The following is a 17,537-nucleotide window of genomic DNA, read 5'->3' on the forward strand; positions in this document are numbered from 1 at the left end:
TATCTCTTTCCACATTCCACAAAAGTACAAGAACTTGTACCTCGGGCGAATAGAGATCATGTTGATCGATGCTTTCCTCCAAAATAGGTGAATGCATGTTACTATGTCTCCAACCACGTAATTCGAAATTTCCTAATGCCAACAATTCTCTAGAGTCACGTTGAAAAGACAAGTATTCTTCGAATGTTTCCACACTCGTTACGCAATTGTCAACGTACATAGAGTCTAGTAGCTTTTCAGCTGCAGCTTTCAAATGTTCAGGTGCCCGTTTTAGATGAAAGTTTAATACTGCAGCTAGCAGGAAGGGACTGCACGATACTCCAAAGACTACTCGACAATGTCTATAAATAATAACCTTTTCATGATCGCCACCTTCCCACCACAAAAAACGTAGAAAGTTCCTATCGTTTTCATGTAAAGCGATTTGCAAGAATGCTTTACGAATATCCGATATTACTCCTATCTTTCTTAAACGAAACCTATTCAAGATTGCAGGTATTAGCTCAATTAAATTAGGTCCTGGCTCAATGCAAGAGTTCAGAGAACAAAAGTGTCCATGACGAGCGGACCCATCAAATACAGGGCGGGTTTTGGTTGTAGAGTTTTCTTTGAACACAGGTCTGTGTGGTAGGTAATGAATTTTCTTATTTTTGTCATGATCATTTTCATTAACCCTTTCAATAATCCCCTCATTTTCCCATTCAAAAAACACTTGCTCATAATCTAATAGTCTACCATTACCTTTTAGAGATCTTACAGTATTTCTCAACCTTCTTTATGCTAGTTGAAAATTATCACTAAGTTTATCATGTCCATCGATCCAAGGAATGCATACATAATATCTACCATCTTCATTTTGCGAGACCGTATTCTCAAAATGTTTTAAAGTAAGATCTTGCAACTCAAGTTTCGTTTTCTTTTCACTTGGGTCCTTAATTCCCAAAGAATCTAATTCCCATAAGTCCGAAATTTTTGTCTGATTTGTAAGCAAGGAATGCACCAGTAATGAATTTTTGGATTCAAAAGTGGATTTAGAGTTCGATTTTCGCATAACAGTCCATCCCAATTTTGTATTTACTGCTGTGAGACCTTTAGATACTTGTTTAATCTCACCCGTAAATAGTTTTCCTATTATGTCCGCTCCCAACAAAATATGAATTTCATCAACGTTTTTATCAAAAATGCAATGTTTGTTATTCACAGTAGAATCACTTATAAATATATCAAGTTGCTCTAATTTCTTTAAAATACGATGGTCAGTAATTCTAGATATTCCTAAACATATATTCTTCTGATCGTTAACTTCCAAAGTAAAATCAAAATTTCTATCCAGACTACATAATTTAATAGAATATCTATCATGCACTTCAGTCATTTGTTGACCGCCAAAAAGTCCATGCGTTACCTTTTGTTTTCCTAGGCTCTTCAAACCCAAAGTTTTAGCAATGTATTGCGAAACATAACTCTTCTGACTTCCGGTATCTAAAAGTACCCTTACTAGCCTTTCACAATTCCCATTTTTGATGTAAACAAGCAAAGTTTGTAAAAAAACTTCTCCTTCACTCTGATTACCTAGATCTGTCGACCCAGTCTGAACCAGATTTTTTCTTTCTATGTGTTGCTGTCTAAAACATAAAAATTTGTGATGTAATCCTGAACAAAATTCACATTTCGTTTTATTTATGGGACAATTCCTACTAAGATGCCGATCTATTTTAAGGCAATTAAAACAGCAAACCTTTCGCAATAAAATATTCTTTCTTTCCTGTAGAGAAAGATCTGTCATCGCACGTCCACAGCTATTCGTAATATGAGTCATCGATTCACAAAAGACACAGCTATTCTTCGTTTTGTTTCTATTTTCATTGAGTGGAGTCACTAACAGTTCATTAGCAGTAGCAGTAGAGATACCTTTTTGATTTATTCTTTTTTTTTTTTTCGCGATCCTGGGATTTAAACTTCATACGTCGATTACGCAATTCAATACACGATTTATTTGTTTTGTTAATAGACTTCGTTTTTTCTCTGGCAGCTAAGGCATGAGTAATGAAGGATAACAGTTCCTCAATTTTAGAACCTGAATTTTGTTTTTCTGATTTATTGTATTCTAAAAGTAAATCAGCCGGAATAAGTTTCATGATTATTGGACACAAGATACTTCCATATTGTGAGGTTGAAATACCTAAAGACTCCAAACTTCTCAATTGAACATTACAGTTATCAACAAATTGTCGGAAGGACCGAATGTCGTTAGAATCTTTTAATGGTGGTAAAGATAATATTTTATTCATATGGGCTTGAACCAATACTTCAGTACTGGCAAATCGTTCTTTCAATAATTGAACTGCTTCATCGTACGCAGATGCTGAAATAGGAAATCGACTTTATTTAAAGAATCATTGTTATGTACAGCCGTTTCAAAGCTGTTCCAAAATGTCAGCCACTTAGAGGCATCATCGCCAAAAAATCGGGCTATATGATATTTGGGGATTTTAATTTTGATACTTTCAACATTCTGGGGAAGAAAGTTTTCTGTTGGAATAGTCGAAGCCGTGTTTTCTACTAATGACGAATTATCCAAGTTTAACTTAGCAACATGATTAATTTTCTTTTTAGTGCGGAACAGACAAAGTAAAACTTTATCTCTATATTCTTGCGCCGTTTCAAATTCTTCCTCAAAATTATCTGTATTAAAAAGAGGCTCAAGTTGTTGATCAACTATAGACAACTGTTCGAATTTACAATTAAGAATTTCCGAAAATTCCTCTAAGTTTTCAGAATTTAATTGTTCATTAGCCAATTCAGTTTCTAAATCGTTTACAGCTTTCGTTACCGCGGTGCGTAAAGACTTCCGTTTTCGTTTTAACAAATCGAATTGCTGTTGTTCCGACATTCTAAATATTCAATTTCAATAATAAATTATTCCCCACAACACTTCAATTTTTACACATTTCAATTTCAAAAACAAATATTCAAAATTTCAAATAGAAAGCACATTCAAAATTCAGTTTCTATAAATATACAAAAGTATAAATTCACAAGATTTGAAATATTCAAAACTCCTAAATTCAAATTTAATAAAAATACAAATATTCTAAATTCAAGTTTCATAAAAATTCAAATATTCTAAATTCAAGTTTCATAAAAATTCAAATATTCTAAAATCCTCAGTTCAAGTTTCATAAAAATTCAGTTTCGTTTCTAAAAATATTCCTGATGCTAGTGTCAGAAATCCACCCATTCATAAATATTTCAAAAGTTCCATTTATTGCTTCAAGTTGCAAGTAATTCTAAAAGGAAATCTAATTTTCTAAACACCAAATTCAGTTAGTTAGAAAAAGTTCTAATTTTTCAAAATTGAAACCGAAATTGTTCTTGAGTTCTAAAATGTTCTAATTTTCAAATCTAAATAAAGTTCTAAACATGTTCGAAAATGTTCCAATAAATCGAAGTTTCGATTTTCAAATGCTTATTCAAAAAATTCTATCAAAAACTTATCAAGCTCTGATCCCGGCAGGGATGCCATATTGCGGATTTGCTGTTCTTTAATTTCTACTGATCAACAAAAAAGAATCCACATGCCTTTCTGCTGATCAAAGTTCGAACCAAAATGTCCGGGATAGAGCTTGCCTACACTAAAAATATCCAATAACTTCTTCACATGACAAAAGCAGTGAGGACGTTTTGTTTAACATTTTTAATGCAGATTATAAAAAAATACAAACACTCCTTTTGGAGTTCTAACCGACAACTGTTAAATTACAAAAAAACCAATATAAATAATAATCCCTTCTGGCGCCACCAGACCGGAAATGAACAGATGCATCATATATATATATATATACAAAAAAAAACAAATAATAAAAAAAAAGGAATTACAGGAAACTACGAAAAAAAATAAAGTTTGTTCGTTTCCCGTTGCAACAACAAGTCTTTGAAGCTGTGCTAAAGTGAGACGCATTTTACAAATTTACTGATACTTGAAATGATTTTCAATGTCCGCTTCTTTTTTATAACTCAAAATACTGGTGTTGACTACGTAATCGGGATTCTGCATTTTGCAATTTTTCCCCGTGTTTTATGCAAAATTTTAGCTGTGTATTAAAGTGTAAAGCGCTACATTTTCACCTATCGGCAACCTTTGGAACTAATTTTTTTTTCATGGATTCCTTTTTCCCATGTCGTTAATAGTCCCCGTACAAAATTTGGTATCTTTGCAGTTGATAGTTCGAACTACAGAGGTCTCTGAGTACCATCATTTTAAAAAAAAACAAACACCCTGTATATAGTGAAGTGATGCCAGGCTTATTCTTTTTATAACTCCATTCGGTCTATCCCCCTCCCTCAAACAGTATAGCCGAGGCCAGAGGATTTTAGCACTGCTTATTCGACCCCTCCACAACTGAATGGTTACTTTGAAAGCTCTAGGAATTCAAAGTTACAAAGCCTTCATCGCAACATGCAACAAGCTATAAATTGCTACAATAATGATTAAAAATATACATTTTTCGCATCACAGAGATGACGCCTGATTTTCAATCATTCACTGTGCCGTATCAAAGGAAATGGGTGTATATTCGAAGCTTACGTTCTAGGTGTGATTTTCAATCTATCAAAGAAGAAAAAATCGATATATTTAAAAAATTTTTTGTCAATTAAAAAAAAAAAAACTTGATTTATCGGTATTATGACATTAATCCTTGTTCAAAATGAATCGCGATGCAGTAAATTGACGCACGGTTAGATTTTAATTTTAGATTTTTTTTTAATCATTTGTGCGAATGCCATCTATTGAAAACCAAAATAGGATGAAAATGTAAGCATTTATTTTTGTTGCCCTTCATTCTTTTCTCTTTTACACGTAATTTTTTTGTAAATATTTCCATGAATACTCTCATATTTTATTATAAAATATTTGCTTTAGGCATGTCATTGTGGAATAAATTGTTTTTGTTTCCAAAACTGAGAGATCCCAGCAACAGGTTTCTATTCAAATATAATAAAAGAATTATGTATCTTTTATTTTCAATTATGTTTACAATTCATGTAAATTCTTTGTGATTTATTTATTTTAAACATCCGAAATACCTTCCAGAAATAATGGTAAAACTACTTTGTACTAATTTTTAATACCTTTATGAATTAAATTTAAAAATCATACAAATAACTGAAATCTAAATGTATCTGCTCTGCAATAGACGCTAAACATTATTTCATTTTAAACACATTTTATAACATTTACTCAATTAATTAAGATATCACGGCCCAATTAAGATATAAATATTATTGTCATAAAAAATACACTGATTTAAATTGAAATTCAGAGCAGGTATGCTTAACGAAGTATTCGGACGTTGCCACCATTTTTAAAGCATTTTTTTTTAAATTCTTTCTATACGAGTTTTGTAAGTCTAAATTTCGTAATGCATTTCTAAAATTTACTTAGATATAGACACTATAAAGCAAACATTAAATTTGTTATAAAATGCGATTTTTTTGTCTTAAAATTTTTTTAAAAAACTCCTAAAAATCTGAATTCATTATAATTTTTTAACATTTTTACCATCACAATTGACATTTTTTTAAATCTTTGTTTTGTTGCTCTAGACTGCCAAGGGGACGGAGGCCACAATCCAATAAATAAATATTCTTATTAAATAAAGTTTAAATTAAAATGTAACTTTCTTTAGTAAGGAACACAAATATTATCTTATTGTAAGATAATACACCATTAATAATTAAATATTGCCGATATTTGAAGAGTGTTTGTTCCGGGGGTTACTCAGAGCATTACTGATAATTTTCAAATTCTGTTTCCAAATGCAAATAAGAATAACAACAGTACCGCAAAATTTTTAATAGCGTCTTGGAATTAAAAATTATGTATATGTACAAAGCTCTGTGTGATCATATACTATTTGGAATAAAGAATACAATGAAGTTTTTCAATAAGGGAGATTGGCATCCGCGTTATTCTAATACGAAAGTTGAATCATCAGCCATAATATCCGTCTGTAACATGGGGTTTTTCTATAAATGGTAACAACACATGTGAACTGAAACCCTTCGCCTTAAGAGACACAGGAAGGAAAAAGAAATCAACCCCTCCGAAAACTCTTACTTTTAGAATTTTCTACTCCTTTCAAACCGAATGCTCAATCGGACTGAGGTTAATTATCAATAATGGCGAATTTTCATTGATGTAAGCATGACAATATTTCAAGGCATTGTTCAGTTAATCCATAGAAAGTTATGTTTTTTTACTATCTAATTCACATTTTGTATGCTGTATTCGCATGTAGTATCCGCTTTTATATTTTTAGAAATGTATAGTTTTTTTTTTAGTTTTACAAAAAAAAAATTTTCTGGTTTCATAATATATTTTTATTAGAATATTTTATTTTGTATTCAAGTTTAAAATTATTTTTAATGGTAGAATGATTTACCTTCATTTCATAACTATGTCAATTTTAATGCTCATTGGGTTTTTGATCCAAGTTTCGAACAATCGATGATAATCGAGCTGTCAATGATGGAACTTTCATGACAGCTCCCAGATTCCTATCAAATAAGACATCATCCAATCCTGGTAACATTTTACGACTGGATTTCAAGGTTTTACGTTGTATGTTAGTGGGAAGTAGGGTTTTTCCACCCTTTCTTTTCTTTCTTTTAAACCGCATGCTTTTCTGTAGTATGCGCTTTTATATTTATAAAAAAAATGTATAATATTTCTAGTTTTATATCCCTAAAACATGATCTTTTCCGATTTTATAATATATTTTTTATTATTTTTTTTATTTTGTATTTAATATAAAGATCATTTTTAATGGATAAATGTTTATTCCTCAGATTTATTTCAGTTTATATGATTGGAATATATGCTGTGCTTTTTTCAAATCCTCACGCAGTTTTAAAATGTTTTCCTTTCATTCCCTTTTTTTTTAAATGTACGGTACTTTGAATTGTTTTTAAAAATAAAAAGAAATTAAATAAATAAATAAAAAGAAGTTTTTTGTGGAATTATTTAAATTTGTTTTTTGAAGAGATAAAGATTATTTCAGTGGTAATATTTCTATTTATAACAATTTTTTTTTTTTTATAAAACCCCTATTTCATTTTTCCTCTTAATTTTATTTTCATACTTTATTTTAATTTTTCACACTTTTTAATATCTTTTCTAATTTCATAATATACCTCAATATTGATGGAAATGGTTTCAATATTAAGAAACATAGCGTTTTATTTGTGTTGATACATTTTTGTTGAGTTTATATTAATGATAATATATAATGATTTTTTTTCTATTTGACTATGTTTTTTTCACAATTGAACGAAAATTGAAAGACCTTTTCTAAAATTTTAATGCATTGCGCGATTCTTCAGTAAAGAAATTTACACTCCATAATATGCGTTATTCATGTTTTTACTCATTTCTGAATTATTAATTTTCGCCTCTTATTGATTTCTGAAAAGCCTCTTTAGTATTGATTACCTGTACCTGTTGTTAAAATTCTAGTGCATATATTTAAATTAAATCTGCAAATAATACTTTTAAAATAAGAATAAAATGTATGTTATTCATATACATAATTAATTTTTTAAAGCATTAGACTTCAGACTTCTATTTCGGGATTTATTAAAACTACTTATCTGTTAAAGACATTAATATGTCTTTTTCTTTTCATAAAGAATGAAAAAACTGACGTTTTCTAAATTAGCAGTAAAAGGATAAAATTTTACAAATTATTATTGAAAAAGCGGAATATGATGAATTGCAAAATGCAGACATGGCTTTGACATTGACAACTTTATTAAAGGAATTTTAACACAATTATTTTCTAATTATTTTTATTGTGATACGAAGAAATCCAGTAATTGTCCAGCCCTAGTACCTGCTTCACGGATAAACATTTCCAGTCAAGAAACAAATCAAGCTATTCCAGTGCTGCAAGATGATTCCAGGAAACATTATCCTCTAATGTACCACAGAAGTAATTGCAAGTGAATAAGATAGAGGTCAATCTATGTTTGTTCCAGTAGATAAAGGATATTTCAAAATTTTTCTCGGGTTATTCTTTAAGAGACGCAGAAGTCACTGTATTATGGTGTGGTCGGATCCATGCAGCATAAACAAAGAAGTGTCCAGCCAATTCTTTGATGTTAGTGATGTGATGACAAGTTGCTTCCAAGCTGCAACGAATCTTTCAGTAGTGATCATTATTTGATAGAATTACTTCAAATCACTTTTAAAGGTACTATCGCTACTAGAGTATAGAGCGCCACTTATCAGTAATATTTATCACTGAATTTTAAATTTGTGTACAAGATTTTTCTGGCTTTCAAAATAAATATATCACTGGTTTCATTCTTTTATCGACCTTCAAGGCCGAGTTGTAAAATATTGAGATGAAAGTCTTTTATGGGACACAATGTAGTATATACCGTTGATTTTGAAACACTCTGCACTTTCTGATAAACTTTTTTTCACTTAATAGTTCTGACTTTGGCACTAGAAGAATGCTTCGACAACTTGAACGACTGCAAGGTTAAACCTTTGTTTTAAAAACGAAACAACTTCATTTTTTAAGAAATAGTGATAAAGAGTCGATAAAAAATTGGTGTGATTTCTCTTTCATAAAATTTATCAGTCACGCAATATAAATACAGATACAAGAATCCGCCACAGAAAATATGGAGAATTTAAGCCCCTTAAATCTTTGAATAAGAATTAGAGACCACCACAAGGCTTCTTATTGTCCAACAAAGAAAGCCTCGTTGATATCATAGGAGTTAAAACATTGAATAAAAATAATTATAAAAGAATAATCTTTAATATATGGCTACTGTATGGAGATATCAATATATTTTGCAAAATTTCGGAATACAACTTAAAATATATATCTTAAGAATAAAGATTTCTATGTATTCAATGCAATTAAAAAAAAGCATTAAAGGGAAATAAAGATTTTTATGTAATATTAAAGACCTATCTTTTGTGTTTTCTACATCATATGCTCCATAAGTACAGTAACAGTACTTATCCTGCAACAGAAGATATATCATAAAGTTGTGTTGTAATGTATATGACTTCTTTGTACTTTTTGAAAAAAATATTTCCAGCAAAGTTTTATCTAAATTCTCTTATAAATTATTAAATTCATTGATTCGGATGATCTCCAATGACTGCATCCACTCACGAAAATCCTTATTAAAGATTAATTCAAAAGATAAGCTTACATTTATTAAATAATGTTTTGTAAAAGACAATGTTCGATAAACAAAGGCAATGAAGATTAAAAAGGATTTCCATGAGGAACGGTTGTAGAAAGAACGCAGTTGTTTCCATTATTCACTAAGCTAAGTTCCTGCTTTTCACCAGTAGTAAGAACTTTACTGGATGGCAAAATTCCATCTCCATATCTACTCAACTCCATAGCTGGTATCCAGCTTGATTTCTTTGAAACATGGAGATCCACATTAGCTTCAGCAGAAGAAAATTCTCCATTACCTATAACACATTAGAAATAGAAGATAGAACAACATATAAGAAATGAGAGAATACTTCACATATAAAAGTACAAATGCATATATACATACACTGCAACAAATGCATCCTCAATATCACACCTGAAATCATGTGTTACATATGAAATTTTCTAATAAATAAGATTAATAAAAAGCTATTTAAAAAGCTGAACAAAGATATCAGTACAATAACTGTTACAATACCCAGATCGCCCCCCCCCGGGGGCCGAGAGAATCTAACAAACGAATACCTTGATTTTGTTCAATTTTCTCTTCTAGCACTCGGAACCAAAATCTTATCTAAATATGAAATAATTTTTTTTTTATTTAAATATCAATGACAAGTATAATGGATGGAGAAATAATGAAGCCTGATTTAAATTATTCATTACATTTAAAGTACAATAATTAAGCCGAAGCTTTCTCGTATACTGTCTAATAAAGATGTTGCCCAAATACCAAAATTTTTTGCAGGGAGTGATAAGTCAGAGAATGATTTGCATAGCATTGGCGTACAATAATTACGAAATAATAAGCTTTGGGTGAATTTAGCATTTTTACTAAATCTATTCATATCATTTTGGCTTTTTTTTTCTTTGCAACTAATCCCTGGCATGTGGTGAACAGTATCCGAAAATCAAATTTGTGATAGATGCGTTTTTCTCAAACGATTAAAACCAAAATTTGATACATGTAAATCGATGTGCTTTTGATTTATCACGTTTGCATGCTTTTGAAAACACTGACCGATAGACGATCAATTCCTAGTTGAATTTAGCTCAAAATTTGATAGGTATCTGTACTACAGATATTAAATCCGTGCAGCAAATTTTACCCATCTAGATTTCTCCGTTTTGTAGTTAACGTGTTAATTTGAATTCGAATTCATGAAAACTTACTCTGAATAGATTTTACTCAAAATTTGCTGGAAATTAATATAATAAATTACGTTTTTCTACCTCAAAACGTTTTTATGTAATCGTGTTCACTGACAGACGGATGGGCAGACAAGGAGATTCCTCAAAATCTCAAGTTCGAGTTTTTTGATGATTACAATATTTTCTCTAGACTTTTTAAATGAGGAAGTAAAAAGTAGAGAAAATTTATACGAGAGAGCCATTTACATAGCAAAATATTTCCTGAGGTTCTTTGCAAATGTGTAAATGGAATTGTCATTTCCCTATCTTAATTTATTCAATAATGAAATTTATTTATATGAAAGAATTATTAGGAGAAAAATATTTCAACTTATTAACAACATAGTATTTTCAACGAAGTAAAAATGATCCTTTTTCCTACAAGAAAAACTGTTTAAAAAGGACAAATAAATCCCTACCCTATTTTTAAGTCAAAACAAAATTGTTAACTTTTTCAAAAACAGACTCAAAAACGATATTCATAAACATGATTCAAAAGTGACAGTTTTGATTAAAACTCTGTCTAAAAGTAAATTTAACAAGAAAATGCACAAAATAAGGATTAAATAATAAAAATGCAATAAAAGTGATTTTTTGCATTTAAAAATTAACTTCAATTATTATTTGTCAACACAATACTCTCGATGGGTGCTTGTTCTTTCATATTCTCTCAACATTACTGTTGCCATGGAAAAATATCATGCTCATCTTTAACAATAATGCAACATCAATGCAATATTTCTGGTGAGATGGGAGCATAGAGCTGATATATAAATGGAGGGGGCTAGTCGCTTATTTCTAGTCTAAACAAGCGTACGCAACATGAGTCACGTATGATTTCGAAAATTTATACATCAATCTACCTCATGAAAAATTAATTAAGGTCTGTTCTTTTATATATGACGAATATGTAAATGAAAATGTCAATGGCTAGTCAAATGTCAAATTTAAATGAAAATGTCAATGAAATGTAACTGGCTAGAGTTATGTAATTTTAATATTACTGAAAATTACGTTTTTAATGGTATTAATTTTTATAAACAAGTTAAGGGCATTCCAATGGGAACAGCTTTCTCAAGTGCTTTAGCTAATATTTTCCTACATTACTATGAGAAAAAAAAATTTAATATAATTTAATAAACGGGTGGAGGATTGATGAACTACTTTTGATAAACTTCGACAATACTAATATTGTTACTAATTGCTATCCAAAAGATTTAATTCTACCAGAAACAAATAAAAATCAACTTGAGGCTAGCTTTCTGGATTTAAAAATCGAAATTGCTAATGATAAAACAATAGTTGGTATCTACGATAAAAGGGAGGAATTCAACTTTAAAGTAACAAAACTTTGTAACTATCATTCCAATCTAAATTCTAAAATTTTCAAAAATCTTATTTTCTCACAAGTTAACAGGATCAAAAGGGTTTGCAATAATAAAAATTCCTATATTGAAGCATCAAATAACCTCACTAAAAATTTAATTAAAAATGAATTTCCTAGAAATTACTGTAATGTCAACTTTTTAATTAAACAAGGTATGGTTTGGGACAAATCCTTTACCTTAAATAAAAATAGAACTTTCCTTGCATATTAGATCACTCAATGGATGGCGCTAGGTGCCTATAATCGTTTTTTACCTTAAATACGTTTGCTTTGTGGTCTTGTATCGAATACGAACACAAATTCTGTCCCAATGTCACGTGATTTTATCTTGTCCTACACCAAAATAGGGTTGCACTCCCTCCATCAGTATCTCAGCTCTATGGATGGAAGCATGTCGAACCAAAATCTATCAACTCTTTATTTATTTATTTTTTTCCACATTTTCAGATTGGGCACATATTTTGATTCAGTACATATTTCTTTTAGCCGTGGTTTTGTTGTTTTTTGCTTGTTGTTTGTTTTTTCCTCATCTGCAAAAGTTAGTCATCCAATTGTTCGCACATAAGATGTCAGTTTTTGATTAAATAATATTTCAATCAAAGTTATCATTTGGTTCAAACAAGAAACTTATTTGGTTAGAGTGCAGTGCAGAAAGGATCGCTTCAGTAATTTTCTAACACATCCAATTAGAAAATTTCGCGTATCTTTAAAAAAAAACGTGCTTAGCTGTCTTTCAAATACTTTGGCTTTCTTAATATGACAAAAAGCGAAAATCATTTTTTTATTTAAGAGATCTTGCTAAAATTTCAAAGTCCACATTCAAAATATTCCCCTCCTTGAATACCTCTTTATTCATACAAGTACTGTGATGCCTGATACGTTAAATTTTCTAAAAGAAATCGGATGAAGGATCATATCAGTATTCTCACATTCATTTGCAATGGAGTAAAAAAAAAAAAAAAAAAAAAAATGCAATTTCTGATGTTAAAAAAGCATTATAGATATGTTCTTTAATAGTGACAAAGCTCTGATTGGTAAGGTACCAGCTCTGATTGGTTCTCATGAAATCAATAAAAATTTCTTATAAGTGGAAGGATGTTCAAACATCGTTCAAGTACCTGCTAATTTTCCAGCGTCTGATGATTGGAAAATGAGCAAATTTTTAAAAAAAATTCTTTTGAATTAGTGTTAACGTATAGAGTTCTCATGAAATCAAAGATTTTCCAGTTGTTCATTTTACCTCTGTTTAGAGTCAGACTCACAGACTGCAATTCACAAGAGCCCATGTTAAGGACTTCTGGATCTTCAAGACCCTTTTTAATGCATGATGCTAGTTCCTTAAAAAATATATATTTAACAATGGGATCATCCATTGATATCGGAAAAGCAGTTCCAAGTTCAAAGTTTTAGCTGTTTCTTAAAATACAGGAAGTAAATCTTCAAATCAGCTACAACCAAGAAAAGCCGAAAAGAGATATCTTGTTTTAACTTCATCAGCAACCTAATACCAAAATTCAATGCAGAAATCTATTTGTTGTCTTTGAGAGATATTTTATTCAGAGATTCAACTAATATAATCACATAGCGCTCATATACAGCCAATTCTTTCATAACATCTTCTATAAAGTAAAGGGGGAGGGTTATCCCAAATATTAAGGAATATGCAATTTTATCCCTTCCTAACTGGATACCTTTTGCGATTTTAATAATCTTGAACATTTGAGAAAATAATTTAGCATTTTTTTTTTCTCAGCTCATTTTAATGGCAGGTGTGCAGCAATTACCAGCAGACACCAAAAATTTCCGACTTACAAATATCTTCTTTAAAAGATCTATACATATAAAACGCTTATGTGGATGGAAAATCAGGAATTTATTAATCATCATTTAGCAACAGTTCCATTGTTTACATATTTGCTAAAGTGGAAAAATCTCAGATAAGCCGGTGGATAATTTGAGATAGAACAATTAAATAGGAATGCCACTCAAATTCGGCAACACCTTATATAGAATCTGGAAATTTCAAATTCTTCTACTATACTTATTTATTGCAGAAACAAATCATTTGACAACATATCACTAAGTTTTCGCTCTTTAACATTTTCATTAGAATTAATTAAAATTACTCACAAATCGGAGTTTTAAACTTCCTGACGAATTCCGAAAAAATATGTGAAAATACTGAGATAAAGAAATTTTACAAAATCAAACTTATTAAAAACTTTAAAAAAAATATTAAAAGTTGAATATATATATATATATATATATATATAAAGCAACAACAACAAGAAAAAAAAAGATGTATGGGATATACTTGATAACTAAATATCTTTTTAAAGGGGTGTAAAATTTTAAAGCAACTCTAAATTTTAGTGACATGAAGTTCAGATGTGATCGAATTTATAGTACTTTGATAGAACATTTTAAGATTATTTGATTTTATGATTCTAAGAAGGTTTATAAAAACTGAAATTCCTAAATCTTCAGAATTTTTGATTATTTTTTTTCCATCTTTATATTACCATTTATAACGTTTTCTACTTTTATTTTAATCCTGCATTAGATGGCACTAAAAAATAAAATATTTCTAAAAATGCATACCATGACCTGAAGGCATTCCTTTCCTTTTCTTTTTTTCATTAAGCATCGTTTTAGTTAAGCAATTATCTCCAGATGAAAGAAAGCAGCTGTACCTAAACAATTTTAAAACAGTACATTCTACATAATAATTTCATATCTGAGTAAAATAATTTACAATTACAAACATAAAACGCTTTTAAGCTCTGAGAAATCCATTCTCGAAAATTCCGTTATAAGTTACATAACAATATAAGCAATGAAATTTACTACACAATGAACATATTTACAAGAATTATCTTTCAATGTAATTTTTTTATAAAATTATACTTACATTTAAAATTCTATAATATAAATATATTCAATATAAAATGAAAATAATTCTGATGATAAATTAAAGAGAGAATTTGCAATATTTAATTTTGAGATGATTTGTAAAAATAAATCTTTATTTGAATCTCTGTCTTCCAATTAAGTATGAATTGTATTCTACTGAACAGAAAAAATTAATTTTTGAATCTTGTGCAGCAGAAACCCTTAATATAATAAAGTAAGCGATTATCTGAACTGTTCTTTAGGTAATTTAGCTACTTAATAAATGAAAAAGCTATTGATAACTCAAGTAACAAAACAAAATAAATAACTTACTCATTCGATAAAGGTAAATATGAAAATACTTCATCTGCACCACAAGTTATCTAAAAAAACAAGAAAGACATGAAATAATTAATTATTTATAAAGTTGAAAGTAGTAAAAAAAAAGATATGTGCAACAACAAGAAAAACCTTGTTTCCTAATCTTCTTCTGCCTGCTCTAACTAACCGTTTACCCTGTCAAAGAGAAACAAATTTCAAATTAATCTTCAATTAAATAAAAAGATATAATTAGCACTTTCCTCTCATTTCAACTATCATATTACATAGATGAGTAAAATTTTTCAAATCAAAATAATAATAATAATAATGTATTCTAAATGCTAAAAGCGGCTACTTACATTATGTGATCAAAACTATATCTGAACACTAGGATTTACGCAATTTTCTGGATATCTGCAGAAAGACTGGACAAGCAGTCTTTTAACTCCAACCATGTAAAAAATATACTTGAACTCACATTCTACCATGAAGATTCAGTATTCAGTTACAAGACATTTAGGGGACTGATTAGAAATTGATGGAAAAAAGATTTCGGCCGACAGAAAGCAGCTATTGATTTAAAACCTTCATCAATGCATTTTATTTGCTGTAGGAAATAGTTACATGTACTTTTATAAACAATAGCATACATAATCAAAAAGATACAAAGTTTTTTTTTTTTTTTCATTTTGAAAATCTCAAAATTTTTCAAATGTTTTTTGCTTATAATATGCAGAATTTTCAATCAAATTAAGTAAAACTTACAGAATGTAATAAATATTACAAAAATCTCTAAATATTAAAGGAAATACATGTGTATTTTTAGTATATCTTAACTGCACATGCAAGAAATTAAAGCATATTTTTCTATTCTTAGTTTCAAAGCCATATATATAAGGTCACTTATATAAAAATGCCAGTTGACTACTATTAAGATTCAGAAAGCAACTGAAATTCACTTCACTATCAAGTCGATATCTTTCGAAACGAAACCAAATGATAAGCAGTTTCCTTCAAATTGGTATTCTTTAAACTTTAATCTTTGAATAGTTATACTGAAAGGTTGATGGCTGCTACTCTATGACGAAAACTACCCATTAATTTTCGGAAAGATTCTGCAAGAACTGCACATTATTCTTGCAAAAGAAAACTAAAAAGCACTGACAGTGATGTGAAGTATTTTGGTCTAGCTCGAATTTGACGTTTCATTTAACCCACAAGTGTTTCATGGAATTGAGATCAAGATTCTGAGCAAGCTAGTCAAATTTATCACGGAAGAATTGGAGCTTACCTTACCTATCTGAGATTCCAAATTGATGCACACATTAAACATATCAAACCTTTAAAGCAAAATGCAATAAATAATGGTCACAGATTTAAATCTCACAATGTATGCTCTGAATTTCATTTTTAAGGCTGAAAGAAAGGAACATTCTATGAACGTGTGCAACTTTTTCAAAGATGACGAGTATCAACACTAGATCCTTGATTCCATTGTTATACTGTATGTTGATGCTAGAGATGGTTATTTTATCTTAATGGCTGATAATATCTAGGCCCAATTAGGTAAGCTTGTCAATATATTTGAGAATTCACAGGAAAATTATTTTACAACTAGCTGACAAATTATGTCATATATGGGAAATACGATGAAAAAAATCATAATTAATAAAAATTCGGTACCAAATCAAATTAAATTTAAATATCCGTTAAAGAGAAAATAAAATTGAAAGTTGATGGCGAAGAATGGACTGGATTGGATTGAATTTAAATGAAAGTCACTGTATTATTTTGGTAGAAATGCCTCCACAAATCCAATAACAAATGAGCTGTTAATTTAATTAATTAATAAAACATCGTTTTCTTTCTCAATGTGAGGCATAAGAGAGGAACAGTATCTGAAGGTTCAGAAATTGCCAATGAGTGAAAAATTGTAACAACTCTTAAAACAAAACTTATATCGAAGAGGCCAAAACAGTTTTTATCAAACATGTTTTGAATGACTTATAGGCTCCAACTTAACACACGCACAGAATATAAAATAATACTACAGCTTACATGTACACTTTTTGTTAGAGAGACCCATCTTGGAAGAACTGTTGTAGAAAAATTCCAAATTCTAAAAAGTTCATATATTTCAAAAAGTTAATCTCATGAAATCCCTTATGGTATGTTATTTAAGAATTTCTTTGTAGCACCAAAAAAGATAGTCAAGAGTTATTTGAAAAAAAAAAAAAAAAAAACTTTAATTCTTGTAGAAAAATCTTAAAATTAAATTTTTTTAATAAATTTTTTATGGATGTTTGAAAAAGAAAGGAATATTTTTCATGAATGATCCAGAACTCTTTCAGAATGATCATGATCAGAAGAAAGAATTTCATCCTTTAAATTTTAGCTTTATTATACAAAAGAAAATAAACTTCTTGTGTTTGTTTGGTAGGAAAAGAAAACATTGCCACAGCAGCATACCACTAGTGGACCACATTAAAAAT

General features: G+C 29.5%; 1 protein-coding gene across 3 annotated transcripts in view; it reads right to left on the minus strand.

The window, feature by feature from the left end:
• Positions 1 to 9,222: 9,222 nt before the first annotated feature.
• The window catches only part of LOC129959478 (G patch domain-containing protein 2-like), a 45,003-nt gene continuing 36,688 nt past the window's right edge, over positions 9,223 to 17,537 (minus strand). For all 3 annotated transcript variants that reach the window (XM_056072326.1, XM_056072327.1, XM_056072325.1), the window contains 4 exons: positions 15,196 to 15,240; positions 15,058 to 15,107; positions 14,434 to 14,525; positions 9,223 to 9,511 (listed from right to left, as the gene is read on the minus strand). In XM_056072326.1, the coding sequence (XP_055928301.1) occupies positions 9,297 to 9,511; positions 14,434 to 14,525; positions 15,058 to 15,107; positions 15,196 to 15,240 (402 nt within the window). In that variant the 3' untranslated portion in view covers positions 9,223 to 9,296. The remainder of the gene's footprint in view (positions 9,512 to 14,433; positions 14,526 to 15,057; positions 15,108 to 15,195; positions 15,241 to 17,537) is intronic.

This window comes from Argiope bruennichi, chromosome X1 (assembly GCF_947563725.1).
Source record: "Argiope bruennichi chromosome X1, qqArgBrue1.1, whole genome shotgun sequence".
Classification (NCBI taxonomy): Eukaryota; Metazoa; Arthropoda; class Arachnida; order Araneae; family Araneidae; genus Argiope; species Argiope bruennichi.